The sequence below is a fragment of the Globicephala melas genome, chromosome 21 (genome assembly GCF_963455315.2).
Source record: "Globicephala melas chromosome 21, mGloMel1.2, whole genome shotgun sequence".
Classification (NCBI taxonomy): domain Eukaryota; kingdom Metazoa; phylum Chordata; class Mammalia; order Artiodactyla; family Delphinidae; genus Globicephala; species Globicephala melas.
In genome coordinates this window covers 25,101,371-25,116,476 of record NC_083334.1, presented here as the reverse complement: position 1 = coordinate 25,116,476, position 15,106 = coordinate 25,101,371, and the positions used below count along the sequence as shown (strand labels likewise).

At 40.8% G+C, this 15,106-nt stretch overlaps 2 protein-coding genes across 6 annotated transcripts in view; both read right to left on the bottom strand.

The window, feature by feature from the left end:
* NRG1 (neuregulin 1) overlaps positions 1 to 15,106 on the bottom strand; it is a 1,014,779-nt gene that overhangs the window by 109,963 nt on the left and 889,710 nt on the right. For 2 of the 5 annotated variants that reach the window (XM_030832734.2, XM_030832802.2), the window contains exon 1: positions 5,607 to 6,283. The exons of the other annotated variants lie outside the window; for them this stretch is intronic. In XM_030832734.2, the coding sequence (XP_030688594.1) occupies positions 5,607 to 6,273 (667 nt within the window). In that variant the 5' untranslated portion in view covers positions 6,274 to 6,283. Of the gene's footprint in view, positions 1 to 5,606; positions 6,284 to 15,106 lie in introns of those variants that run through there. 5 annotated transcript variants of the gene reach the window in all.
* Positions 6,571 to 7,047, bottom strand: LOC132594384 (uncharacterized). The gene has a single exon (XM_060291391.2). The coding sequence runs from the start codon at positions 6,774 to 6,776 to the stop codon at positions 6,588 to 6,590; it is 189 nt and encodes a 62-aa protein (XP_060147374.1). The 5' UTR covers positions 6,777 to 7,047; the 3' UTR covers positions 6,571 to 6,587.

Here is a 15,106-nt window from a genome sequence, read left to right as displayed (position 1 = left end):
TACATTCTTTACATGGCAGAATTATGGATATATTTTCCATTTTAAGAGAGTGTTCCTAAACAGATATTATCTTCCCAACCACTTCAATGGTTTGGTTAAATAGTGTCATAGAGGCCAAACAGGAATCAGCCAAAGTTACCCAGCTTGTTGGTAGCAGAGATGGGATGGGTGTCGCTTTAAGATAAAGGACATTGCTGGGTAAGTGTTCAATAGTCCACAGATAGAGAAGAGGAATACTATGGGAGGAACAGGAATGGCAGTCAAAATGTGAATAAAATGAAGGTAAGGGGAAGAAACACTGAATTCAGAGAGTATTTGTGTAGGAAAGTAAAGAAATAACTCGAGCTGTGCAAATCGATTCTTAAAATCCACTAGAACAAAAGCTCTATGAGGGCAAGGATTTCACTGTTTTTTATTGTGATATAACCAATCTAGAACAGTGCCTGGCCCATAGTAGGTATTTGAGATGTATTCGCTGAATAAAGAAAAAGAGTCAACAATAAAAGAAAACTGAAACATGGACATAACAACAATAATAAAAATGCAAACACGAGCATAAAAGCAGGCACGGTATAGTTTATGGCTGATAGAAAGTTCAATAGATTCAGTGGACACGAGTAACATTAGATAAGTCATAGCTTTTTTTTTTTTCTTTTTTTTTTTTTTGCGGTACGCGGGCCCCTCACTGCTGTGGCCTCTCCCGTTGCGGAGCACAGGCTCCGGACGCGCAGGCTCAGCGGCCATGGCTCACGGGCCCAGCCGCTCCACGGCATGTGGGATCTTCCCGGACCGGGGCACGAACCCGTGTCCCCTGCATCGGCAGGCGGACTCTCAGCCACTGTGCCACCAGGGAAGCCCAAGTCATAACTTTTTTATGCCTTTCTCAATCTACAAATTATCTCTTCCTTCATGTTTTAAAAGGATACAATGAGGTATTATTAAAAGGGAAGGAAGACAGAACAGAGATGTATGGCCTGGGACATAACGATTTTCTGGGAATGCAGAAATGCTGACATGTATATTTATATGTTTATACAGTGGAAAAGAAGGAGAGATAAAGAAAAGGGATGAAAGTTTGAATCGATGGTGCCAGTAACAAACCAATATATTGTTTACTGGATGGAGACATTTTTTGGTATGTGTTTTTGTAATATGTGTAAATACTGTTTGGTATTAAAATGCAATGAAGTTCTATAGGAAAGAAAAGGCAGGTGAAGATGCATTGATATCTTAGAATGCAATGGAATTTTGACATATAAGGCCACCAAGGCATAATTAGGAAAATAAGAAAGAGTCAAGGTATAATTGGGAGGGTGGGAAGGGAGAGGAAGGAATAAGGAGAAATAATCAAAGTGGGATATTCAGGAAAGAGGTGAGCTGTACAGCCATCTGCTGCCTGTCAAGAAAGAGATCACCCTAGAAAAACCTAAGCTGTTTTCAAAAGCAAGCGGAACACTGTATGTGTGATGAAATAAAAAAGAAAAAGGCCATAACTGCAGAAAATTTAGTGAGAGCAAAAGAAGAAAATCAGAAGAAAATTTAATTTTGATTTTTTAAGTGAACCATACACATGTGACCAGTGGTCACACTGGAAGTACTTCCCTTAACTACCAGGCAGACGCCACTTAAACTACCAGAGTTAGTCTTCAGCTCTAACTCTCTAGAACAGGGGAAAAATGATAGAAGAAAACTGTTTAGGATTAAATTCTGGGAGACAGGACATTACTCTGTTTCCTACTATTTTGGATTTCCCTAAATCTTTCAGAGTTTTGTGAATTTTAGTAAAAGACTTAATTTTACTAAATCGTTCAGAGTCTGGCTTTCCTCATCAGTAGATTTATAAAATTACTTGGTTCAAATTGAGGAGCTTTCAGCTTTTTCCATCTTAGGCTCTCAATAAATATGGTTAAAGCAGAGAAAAGTTATTTGGAATCACCATTCTGAAATACTATAAGTACAATTGCAAAGACCTAGAAAAATCTACTGGACTTAAAATGAATGCCACTTTTCAATGGAAGGGAAGAAATCCTATGGTATATTCAATTAATTGTGTTGAATTTTGCATATGGCAGTACTTCATATTGTCACTCTGGTAACAATGGTTTGCCATGAAACCCAACAGTACAAAGATTTAAGACAAAGCAAAACAAATTTGGCTTAAGATGAAAAGATTAATACATTCTAATAACCAAGAGTCTGTTGTCAAGCAGGTTGTCCCATCCAAAAATACATTTTCTTTCAAGATGGTATGCTAGTTTCCTGGTTACAATTCAATTAATCAGTTCTTTTTATAGTCATCTAAGTTTGCAATCTCCCAGAGTCAGATCTTTCCATATAAACAGAGGGTAAGAAAAATCTTAAAGCCCAGGCAAGGAAAACAAATGCATGGTTCCAGTATTAAGTGACTTGATGAAAACTAAAAACTTAACTAGTCACAATATAATGATCATAGTGGGAAACCACTAACTATGCAGAAAAATATTAGAATTACATATACATATTTTAATTTTTTCATATTTTATATATAGTCTATATATTAAATTATAGCCCTGTGTTATATTTCTTAATGTCTGCATGTATGCATAGATTAATACGGTGAGAACATGCAGTTATATTGCCTTATGAAAGACATACCCATTTTAGAACGGCTGACATAGCCTATACCTCTAGGCAATTTAAAAGGTGACATTTTGCCTTTTATTATAATAAAGACAAAGAGCGTCTGGATTTGAGAAGAGTCAGTGAGGGAGAGGGTAATTCTAGTATTTATGGAATAAAACCCTAATGTGCTAATAGGTAGATTGGTTTGGGAAATAACACAGCAGACACAATTACTAGGATTGTCTCTCTTCCACTCTCGCAGGCTCCAGGATAAAGAAGAATCAATTAGCCCTCAACAGACTATGACCTTGAAGACTACAGCTCTGTGCATAATACAGCTGAATATGCTGAGCCAGAGAGAAACAGAGAATCAAGTCCTGAGACCACGGAAGAGCATGGTTCAGATATGACAATGCCTTTTAAAAAAATTAAAGCTGTGACAGCTTCGTGCATGTCAAAACCACGCAGGACGATGAAAGAAAAGACCCGGTTCTTCTGTGACTAAGCGACAGTTTCTTAATGGAAGAGCAAAAAGTGAAACAGATTGCAAAATGACAACCTAATTCCAAGCTTTTTTTTTTTTTTTTTTTGCTTTCCTTTCGTTAATGGTTACAAGATTCTTAACCAACAAAAGCAACCACTTATGAGTGTTTGAAAACAAAGCTCCCTGGACCAAATCCCTTTCCAAAATAAAAGGAATACAGACGCACAATTTTTAGGATATTCGTGTTTTTGTTGTTTTCAGGCACTAGTTCAAAAAATTAACCCAGAGTGTGCCACACAGCAAACCCTATAGGCAGTAAAGTGTTAACCAACTGTGTAGCCCTAACTTTTCAGGAGAAAACTACTTCCCAGACAGCTTTTGTAGGCTTATCTCCAACGCACTGAGAAGGCTGCAGCTGTGCATCTGGCCAGAACCGGCCACTGTGATGCTTTTAGGCAGCAGTAAATCTTTTCCACTCAATAGAAATGCCAGAAAAATCAATGTCCTGGTTTGGAAAAAAGACAAGAAACTGCATGGAATGTATAATCTATTAAAACACTTAGTAGAAGAATTTACCTTAAAAAATAATTTCTCAAAACATCACAACATACTTTTTAACATGGTCCTAGATCAGGAAACTGTGCTGGAGTTTTCTTTGTTTGCCTCTGATGACAAAATTACAGGGTTTAGTTGAAGAGTTTTTCATAGGGTCCTCTTTCTTTTTCTGGACAGCTAAACCTATTCAGGCACATGTTAATTAAAGACTTAAGTTGAAAATGATAAAGACAAAGAAGTAACCTTGTCTTCATGGTGAATTGTGCTTCTCTTTGCAAGATCTGTACTTGCTTTTTATAGCCTGTCATTTCATCTGGGTATTATTTCCCGGTCACTTTGCCAGGTGGGAAGAGGCGGTGAATACAGTGATGGCTCTCAGACCTTTAATGACACTTCAGGGATTTGATAAAGATACAAAGCAGTGTCTGCAGAAAGGAGGTTCTTCCCTAACTACACCTGAAAAACAAGCCTCTTTTTTCTTTAAATCTTTGCCACGGAAACTCATGTGTATGAAATGAGCTTGAATCACAAGCACAAATGAACTTTTTCTGCGTTTCTAGAACACACGGCTCTCCTTCATACTGAATATATCTGAAAAAAGATGTTTGTATTCTTCATTACCATCTAGAGGGAACCAGAAGGGGTATTTCATCACCGAATCCTTACCCTCAACTCTCCTTTAACTCTAAAAGATTTTACACACGTTATTCAGAACCAAATTCTCTGATCCTTTATTTTTTTCTAAGTAAATAGTCTCAATGGTGAAAAGTGATAGAAGATAGAGAAACAAAAATAAATTAGAAACATTAAAAAAAAAAGCTATAGAAAACTCCTCTTCTATAATGACGTTTAGAACAATCTGACTGGTCATGGTTTCATCCTTGACAACTTTTCCATTTTAAAGCATTGCAATGACCCAGAACAAACAGCAGTATATCGCTCTGTATTGTTTTAAGAGCGTGGCCTCTCTTTACTCAGGTGACGGATAAAAAGGACACATCTAAAACAAAAAAACGATGTACCTTACTAATGGATCTTGTACTTTTTAATGACTGTCAAGGAAGCTACTTAAACATTTGATTACAGAAAACAAAACTAATTGGACAAACCATAATGGAAAAGAATATGAAAAAGAATATATATATATGTAGATGTATAACTGAGTCACTTAGTTGTACAGAAGAAATTAACACTGTAAATCAACCATACTTCAATAAAACTTAAAAAACCTAATTTGGGAAAATCCTTTCATGCAGATTTGTACCACGTCCTGAATAAAATAAAACTGCCCCATAATAAGGGCTCAGCAACTCAAACTACTATCTGAGCACGACAGCAACCGTCTGATACTGCTGAGAGGTGAGTGCTATAAACATCTAAAGATTTCATGCGGTATCAGGAAGAACCAATTAAAATACAAACGTGGGGGGAAGTGGTTTAGGGAACAGGAAGAAGAGATGGAGAAAGAGAACAGGCAGCTTGGGCTGGCTGGGAGGCAGAGGGTAACAGAAAGGTGAGGAGAGGTGATCGGAAGTTTATATGGGAAAACAAAGAGACACAGGATCATACTCACTGCTGTACAGAAGTCATGTTTATATATATATATATATATATATGGATGGTCTGATGTTTTAATCTTAAAAAGTGTTAGAAATCAGTGGAATGTAACTGAAATTCAAGCATGGCTCCCAGACGCTGAAGTTTTGGGTTCCCCACCCCAGATTTAACAATCCAGGTAGAGGGAGTTGCTGCTAGAGCATCAGTTCTAACCAGCAGTTCACACGGTCTTTTCACTCATCTCTCCACGCCACCCCGGAGCATCCCAGTCACATGATACACTTAAACCAAACCATGCCATTAAAATCCAAGAAGAAAAGGACACAGCTACACACTCTAGAGAACACTTCTGAGGACCTCAAGCCCACCCCTCTCCTTTACACATCATCATCCGTCTGTCTCTACTTACAAAGTTTAGGAGCAGTCTGGAGATTAGTTTCTGTTGCTTGTGGCTGAGTGGCTGCCTTGGGTGTTCTCACCTCAGGGTTCCGAGTGGGTGAAGGGAAGGATGGAGCAGTGGATGGCAGGAAAGAAAAAGCGAAAATACGATTCTTCGGGGTTGGTACCGCTGAAGGCTCAGAGGACACAACGGCATTGTCAACTTGCACTGTAACTTGAACCTCAGTTTCAGAGTGAGCCCTAGAGACAGGTGAAGTGTATGCCTCAGATGATACCCACACAGCTGAGGCAGCAGTTGGATCCAGAGAAATAATAGGGTCCTGGCCTAACCCTCCGGGGTCAAGGTGAGTGGGAGAGTCATACTCAAAAATCTTGTCCACAAACACCCACTTGAGGCCGGCGATGCAGAGGCAGAGGCTGACTAGGCAAGCCAGAATGGGGACGATGCAGATTTTCTCTGAGTTGAGGCAACCTCTCAGGCGCTCAGCTTCCAGGCAGACACAGCAGGGAACAGCCAGGCCCACGAGTCCCGGGGACCTGCCATCTTCGGTCTGGGTCTCCGGCATGTCTTCTGCTGCCGGAAGCCCATCCAGAGATGGGTCTGCACTCAGCTGAGTGGAGGGGCTGGAGGACCTCTCAGCAGCTGCCTCGGACATGTCTGGGGGAGAAATCTCCATCGGCTCACCTCCAGAAGGCCTGGCCTCCCGCACCGTCCATTACCATCCCCCAACCAAATGATACAGCATCTTACAGGGGGAAATCGATAAGTCCTCCAAGTCCAGAGCCATTACCGAAAGCAAGAGGAGTTCAGGAGGAAAGCAGGCGGAGAAGAAAAGAAAGCCTCTAGCAACTACCAAATAAAAGTATATTGTAATTCTTTACTGCTGTTTCTGGGCCACTTTTGCAGTTCTTTTAAATGCTTCTCCAAAGCATCCCGGCTGGTCAAGAAGGACAGAGGCCAAAAGAGAAACCGAGCTGATCTGTTGGTCAGTTAAGTAAACCAGTAGCCCAAACTGAAAGGCATGTTTCTCACCTCGAGCATCTGAAACTGGGGTCTGCTCAGATGGAGAAAACAACTGTCATGCAGGAGAAGTAAAAGCAAAAGCAGGACCAGCGGCGGCGGCGGCGGCGGCAGCAGCGGCGGCGGCAGGAGAGGCAGCAGTGACAGTAGCAACAGCATCCTGTTGTGTTAACGCGACGGCTGAAAGGGGCTGAATCATTACAGAGCAGCAGGTGCCTGCCCTCCGAGCATCACTGCAAACAGTCTCATCGCAGAGGGATCTGAAGGCGAGAGCGCGGCCAGGAGGGGCGGTGACTGCGCTCCCCGCCCTGCCTCCACCCCTCACCCGGCAACCAACTATTCTTTGTCCTTCCCGAGCGCTCATTCACTTTCTTCCTCTGCGGCTCTTCCCTTCTTCACCGTCTCTCTCCCTTCCTCTCCCCTCCTCCTCCAAAAGCGTTCTCTCTCTCTCTCTCTTTCTCCCTTTCTCTTTCTTTTTCCTCCCTCCTCTCCCACCCGCCTCCCTCCATCCGCACTCTGGGGCTGCTGGCTGGTCTGAGTAAAATCAGTTATACCCAGCAACGCGGGACTGCCAGTGACCTCCTATTGTATCCAATTAGAAGGAATAAAGGCCATCAAATCAAAGAGAAGCTGGCAGGCACCAGTTAAGCTTAGTCCCCATGGCCCCCAACCCCGTTCGCCTCCTTCTCTTTTTTTTTCTCCCTACCGAAGCTGCCCCAGTTTTCCACCCCAACCTTGCTTGTTCTAAGTCTTGCTGGCTCTCTTTCCTGCACCCACTGTTGGGTCAGAAAAAGCCAGCGATCGATGCTAGCAATCTAACAAAGCTGGGATGGGGCGCAGGGGGGGGAGGGAGGGATGTAGGTGGGATCTTATGGGTTGGACCTGAGGCTTGGCAAAGTCTGATATCTGATTCCTCCCCAGAGAGGTAAGCTTTTCAACAGCAATTTCTTCCTGCCTGCTGCTGAGAGATAGCATTCCTTCCCCAGCCCTCTAATAAGTTTTGTACACCAAGAGGACTGTTATTACCTGAATTTTCAACCAACAGCGAGAACATTTTTTTTTTCTAACCATGGACAGCTCTGCCTTCAGCCCTTTTTGCAATGACCGGGTTAGACTTGGTGATGCCCAAGCGTGAAGTGCCGAGTGTATGTTGGAGGATGGGGTGCTAGGGGAGGGGAGAGAGGTTCATATGTCCCCACTCTGGTCCCCTTTAAATTTCCATTGCCCTGTCCCACTCACAGCAGTCCTGGACTGATGTCCAGCAAACAAGAAATGCCGGTAAGTAAGAGAGCTACAGAGGAAGCAAAGGCTCCCACTTCATCCTGAAATTAGCCTTCATTGTGACTCCACACTGTTGGAGGTTGAATTCCCTGGGCACTGTAATATATACCACATGTCTTCAGCTATAACCGCACTGCAAAGATTAAGAAGAGTTTTCTATAAGAGCATGCCTTTGGGGTGAAGTCTCAGTAGCTTTACCTTACAGATAATTTCGATGCTGACTTTTTTCTTTTTCCTTTTCAAACAGCAGTGGTTAAAAGACTGGAAGAAATGCACTGTACTTTAATAGAGTCCAGGCTGCCCTGACCCTCCAGTTCGTTGTGTGTCAGCACATACGATACGCATCTGAATCTTTAATCCACACTTTACTGTGACTGGACACCTGAATGGTTTCCAAGGAACCATTTTGCTCACATATGTCAACAGGAGTCTTAAAAACTGTCTCTAAATCCATACTACATAACCATCATGTGAGTCCCAGAAGCAATAAAATTTAGAGCTTAAATCCTGAGAGAATCTGCTTTGAGCACATTATGTTTTGTATAGCACAATCTCCACTGCTTTGAAATATTTTTAAGCTCTGAGTGGGCATGAGATAATATTATCATTTCTTTCAAAACTAAATTAGCCCGTAATTATAAGTGATTTAAAAGGTAGTAATATCTTAAAATGTGTTTGCAGTACTATCACTAACAACAATGACAAAAGCCTGAAGCAGTTTGCATAATTGTAATTATGACTCTGACAAACTTATGGGCAAAATGAATTATCCTTAAGTTCATCTGTATATAACCTGTACTTACATACCAGTAACTGGTACTTTAAAATAATTCATATGCCTACTTTCTAGCTTTAACTATTTGATTTTAAAGCAGAGATTTTTCTTAAAGATTCTAGCAATGGACGTGAAATTTCACATCACAGAAAATCTATATAGAGGCAATTACAGTATTCAAACTGAGAGGTATTAAGATGTTAATTATCAATATTCATGTAAATTCTCAAAATCAATATAGGCAAGTAAATATTTGTGCTAAATTAGAATAATTTATAATTCCTTTAGATATCACCCAGGTTAAATTTGTGGTACTTAACTCCTCAATTCTGCCCCAAACCAATATTTCACTCAAGTATAACATACTGGCATTTCACCCACAGCCAAGGTCACCTAGATTTCAAAGACCAAAATGGGGTTCAGGTAGCCCAATCAGGCAGCTAAGAGAAGACACTGAAAACAGTAACCTAGAGTTAAGAAGAGTGGTCCTTCACTTGCACCAATAACAACTACTCATCTCACCTCGATCATTAAGAACAGACGTACTCAGCAGACAAAGAAATTACTGGGCACTGCTCTAGTCGTCATATTAAAGGTGACCAACACTTACAAAGGAAAAGAACAGATTACATAAAGGCTAGGACAGAACTTCGGAGACAGAATCCTGTCGGCTGCCACAGCTGTTTTTTTCCCCTGGACTACACAAATCAGACTGTGGGATGTGTATGTGTCCTCCCTGGAGATGCAGCCTATGAACACTGTGGCTTCTTGGAGCTAAGATCAGCTTGCAGGGAGCCAGCAACCTATAAAGTTGTTTCCCATCCAACTGGAAGGTAAACCTAATTGAGGAAAGGGAGTAGGACAGGAGGTAAAGAATAAAAGGAATTTTCCATTAGTTCTACCCTTGAGACTACGAGTCAGAAGTTGCCTTTATCCCTTTACCAAATCTCTATAGCAATAAAGAAGTGAGAACAGGGTAGTGTGAACAGGATTAGGGATCAGAATTCCGTCCAATAAAACATGCATGTTTGTAGGAAGAACTGCAAGTACACCTCACTTTAACCCTTTAGGCTCCATCTCCAATAAAGCTCAGGAACACCCATATTTCCATGTCCCTCTAAAAAATGAACAAAAGACAGATTTCCACTACTTTTTAAAACCACATTACCACCTCCTTCATAACAACAAAAGCTACCTTTTTTTTTTTTTTTTTTTTCTGTACGCGGGCCTCTCACCGTTGTGGCCTCTCCCGTTGCGGAGCACAGGCTCCGGACGCGCAGGCTCAGAGGCCATGGCTCACGGGCCCAGCCACTCCGCGGCATGCGGGATCCTCCCGGACCGGGTCACGAACCCGCATCCCTTGCATCAGCAGGCGGACTCTCAACCACTGCGCCACCAGGGAAGCCCCCAAAAGCTACTTTTATTGAGCTCCACCATTGTGCCAGGCACTCTGCTAGGTTCTCAGCATACATGATTTCTGACCTTCGCTCATCCTGTACAGTACATATTATCTTGAAAATAATTTTTAAAAACTGGACTCAGGCAGCTTAGATAACTTAGCCATGGACATACAGCTCTTAAGCAACAGAACCAAGATTAGAACAAAAGTCTGACTCATGCTCTTTCTACTGAAAAATACTGTTTCTCGTTTTTAATCAAAAGAAGGCATCTCATTACATATTGCTTATCTATTACTTCAACGGGAAAAATAAGTGAACCAGAAAGTGTAACCATGAAATAGGCATTTTAATTTTACCTTAATGTAGCTGGTAAATAAACTTAAAGGTGCCTAGTTTCCACAACAAGAGGCTTCTAAAATTCTGCCTAGGGATTTTCAGAAGTTCCAAGAATTAAGCATAGGTTTTTAAAATATGATCTATTTACAGTTTCAATTGAATGAGCTCTTGCACAGTCTCAGTTCCTGGATTTTCCTTGGAAAGCTATTTCAGTTACATATTGCTATGAAACAAATTGCCCTGAAATAGCTTAAAACAACAACCACGGTGTTGTATCTCACTAGCCTGCAGTTTACTGGGTTCAGCTGAGTGATTCTTCTGCTCCATTAGATGTCAGCTGGGGCTGCAATCCCTGGAGGTGTAACTGAGCTGAAACATTCAAGGTTCACGCACATGACTGGCAGCTAATGCCACATGGCAGCTGGGAAGACAGCAGGGACTCTTGGCTGGTGCACCAACATGTGGCTTCTCCATGTGGCCTGGGCTTCCCACAGCATGGCAGCTGGGTTCTGAGAGGGTGCAGCCCAAGAGGGAGGAAGTGCGAGCTGTAAGTCCTCCTTAAGACTGACTCTGGAAGTGGCACGGGCTATGTCCACTGCATCCTGTTGGCTAAGCAGTCACAGTGCCAGCTGAGATTCAAGGACGGGGGAAATAAATCTTGATGGAGAGTGTGACGAAGAATTTGCAACCACCGTTAATCCACCACGGCAGTGAGGAAGTAAGTGTTAGTAAGTCAACCTGGCTCAAGAGGAGACTCAGTGACGTAGAATGGAATTCGGCAGAACAAAGTCAGAACACACGTATTTCTGATACACAATATTCCAGCTTCCTCCTAAGCCAGCTTCAGTGAAAGAAGCAATCCTATTATCATCCAATAAAAAATACTCAAATTCCTCTGCTACTTCAGGTCAAGCTAGGCGACAGCTTCTGCATTCATTTTATTTAATTATCAGAAATATTTAGCGTAACTCCAGGAGATGAAAGAAGATGAAAGAGGATGACCATAGTATGTAAACTTATTTTCTCTTTTACATTTTGTTTTTGGTGTGTTGGCTATTTCACTCTGAAAACATTTAACTCTGAAAAAGTTTACCCTTGCTCCTTAAGTTTATGGCTGAAAAAGTAGAATTTACTTTGTGGCATCTAAAACCATGACGACAGCAGTGATTTCATTTTTGGATTACAATCTTTGAAGATGACTATGATAAGTTGTAATGATTTATTCATTTGCTAATGAACTATGAAATCACGATTTTCACAAGAAAGCTTCAGGGCCTAAAAGGATCCCTAAAACTTGCTGCTTCTTATAAGAGAACCAAGTACTCAAATGGATCCGCTATCCTCCTCCCATCCGTCTGGAAATCTTCCCCATCTCACATCTCAGCTCCTCCATGGAGCCCTTCCGTGCTCCCAGGTCACAGACACAGCATTCCTTAACGCTACTTTTATTGGGGCACATCTTCCAAGGTGTTATTATTATTATTATTATTATTATTATTATTTTGCGGTACGTGGGCCTCTCACTGTTGTGGCCTCTCCCGTTGCGGAGCACAGGCTCCGGACGCGCAGGCTCAGTGGCCATGGCTCACGGGCCCAGCTGCTCCGCGGCATGTGGGATCCTCCCAGACCGGGGTACGAACCCGTGTCCCCTGCATCGGCAGGCGGACTCTCAACCACTGCGCCACCAGGGAAGCCCGAGGTGTTATTGTTTAACTATGTTACGTATATAGGACCGAAGGATGTAATTTCTTTGAAGGCCAGGAGGTCTATCAGTATCTGGCTATCCCAAACTAGAGCTCTGCTATCCGTTCAATACATACATTTTGTTTGGTTTTATTTTTAATTGCGATTGAATTACACAGATTACGGCACCTCTAATAAATTGGCAGACTTTTTTCATGACCATCTATCTATTCAAAATACCCTCTATACTCCCCTCCATTTTTTCAAATCTTTTAATGTCCAGTTCAGATAAGTGCTTATCAAATTTTTATGACTGTTCCCAGATACTACGCCTTTTATGAATTTATCTTCATTTAGGGAAATGCTGTTACCCCAACTATGCTTAACTCTCACCTACCACAGATCATTTCAGTGGATGGAAAGTTGGGAGTAACCCAACATTTAACTGTTTTTCCTGTAATTCTCTCTTCAACCAAACAGAAAAGTTCTCGGAGGGCAAACCAAGTCCACGTGCTCTTTGATGTTCTTCTACATTACTCATAACGCTAAACAGGTGAGATGAAACTCAGGTCACCTTACTGGGCAGGTACTTTTCTGCCCACTTTGAGGATGAGTCAAGAATCTGATTCTACTTTATTCTCACCCAGTGAAAATTATCTCAGAAAAGACTTTTTGACTTAATTGTAAGAATTATTTCGTGAGGATCTGTATATAATATTTGTTATTGACTCTGGGTCTGTGTCCTCATTTTGTAACAAGATGATCAGTTTACTCTGGCACATTTTGTTCTTTGTAAGTTTAGATCCTTTGATGTTCAGCTACAGCTCAAGACAGTAAATGATGTCAAAGATGAGGATGTGAGAATTTTATATAGAAAGATGTTTTTATTAAATCTGATGGTTATAATGTGTTTACTTTGAAAGAACCTATTGTTTTCTCACTGCCCATAAGTAAAATCATTAGTGATATACAAATGGTTGATTTTGTTTCTAGTTTTCCACGTCACCTTTCTTTTACAATGACCCTGAACATGTTTGAAACTAGACGGAGATGGTGGCTGCACGTCCTTGTGATAAATGCCAATGAATTGTTCACGGTAAAACGGTCCATTTTATGTTATGTGAATTCCAACTCAATAAAAAAAAAAATTACACTGCACACTCATCATGGTTTCAGCTTCCCCAACATTTACTGTTAAAAGGAAAACATAGTCTATCTGACCACTTTTACTAGTGGACTGCACTCAAATAATGAGACTTTGTCATGTATAGGTTGCCCTTTCTTCTACAAAATCTTAGTAGGTCCTGTAGCATTGAATCTCTGACAATTATTAAGAACTCTAAATTGATGTTGATGATGCAATACTGCATCCCAGGGAACTCAGAAGCACAAAGATATAATAAATTGATGTGTCATTGAGAGTTTCAATTCAAAAAAAGTTTTATGAGAAAATGAGGACGACTTATAACTCCAGCTCATTTTATGTACTCAAAATATTCTTTCTCATTGCTCAACACCATTCCATTCCCGTATTCAGAATATACCAGAAATACGAGCAAAAAGTGGCGAGAGAGTGGCAGTTATCTGAACTATCTGTATTTTCAACCAGGTGTGCTTTGTTTTGAAATGTGTGATAAACTCATCACCGGAATGTAAATTCCATAAGGGCAAGCACTTGTGTCTGTTTGCACCACTCTATCCCTACTACCTAGAACATGCCTGGCACACAGAAGGCACTCAGTTAAGTATTATTGAGGTAATGCATCAAAATGGAAACTCTGCTAAAGAGGGATGTATAAACTATGGGAAAAATATCTTAAAGACATGGATATGCCGTACAGAGTTTTATTTGTGTGAATAAATGCAAATCCTATTAAATTACGCTGTGTATGATGGAAAGAAGGAAAATCATCTTTATAGTGACTACTCTGAGGTTATATGGCTGGATGGTCATTCATAATGTTTAATACAGCAATATATGTGGAATCAGTTGACTTGCACTTTGCTCTGTTTCATGAATATTCACTACTATAGGTTCACAGCACAGAGCAGCACAGCTAAGAGATAATTTGTTTGTTTTATTCTTAAATACTGTGGCAAATGTCACAAAAATACAAGGGATCATCTGTGTTTTTAAGTGCATGGACATGTATAATCTTATTTGAAGAAAATCATAAAGGCTGTACTTTGGTGCAGTAAGAGAAATTAAACAAAAGGAAGAAATACCTCTGATAATCAATGCTAATTTAATACAAATTCAGTAAAGTTTCAAAACATGGAAGTTTTTGAACTTGATTTATACTTAGGCACCAGCTATTTGTTTATAGCTCAGCTGCTGGTCAGCTGACTCTATAAACTGGTCCCCAGATGAATCAAAAAATGTAGCGTAGAGCACCCCACTCTTAACAAATGCCCTAGAAATTTGTTTTTTAAATCTTCTGTTTCAGGTAGAAACTGTTGAGCATGAGGTGGTCCACATGTGAAGGCAGTTATGAATTACTCATAAGAGAGTACCATCTACTCAAGAGATTCTGAAACATCATATAAAGCCACGTATAAAATACGCCTTCACAATTTACCTGAAATAAAGGAAGCTTGCGGCAAGGAATGGTCTGAATCGTTCTACTTTTAAATACAATCCAAATTTGTAAATCTGAAAAGACTTCAGCCAGAGGAAACCTGTTAACAATACACATTTTCCTTAGAGTCTACACAGTTCTCGCCTTGTTGCTGATCAAAAGAAAAATGTAAATCTCCACCAAAGGGGAAAAAAGGAGTGATAAAAATATATGCAGTTTCTAGAACTGATTTGGCATTCCAGAGAGCCGTCTAACCCGTGCTTCCGTTGTAAGGTCATAAGCCTTACGATACTGATACAAGCGGAAGTATCCCGTTTAAAATCAAATACCAGCTCTATATTTTTCTGCTATTTCTCAGTCCAAGGGGTGGGAACTCCTTCTGCATTGTTGCAAATTTTTATTACTTTAAAACTATGAATTTGAAAGTCATAAGAC

What these genes read in the sequence shown, in the direction of transcription:
- LOC132594384 (XM_060291391.2), bottom strand. Translation starts at nt 6,776, where the DNA reads ATGCTGTTGCTACTGTCACTGCTGCCTCTCCTGCCGCCGCCGCTGCTG.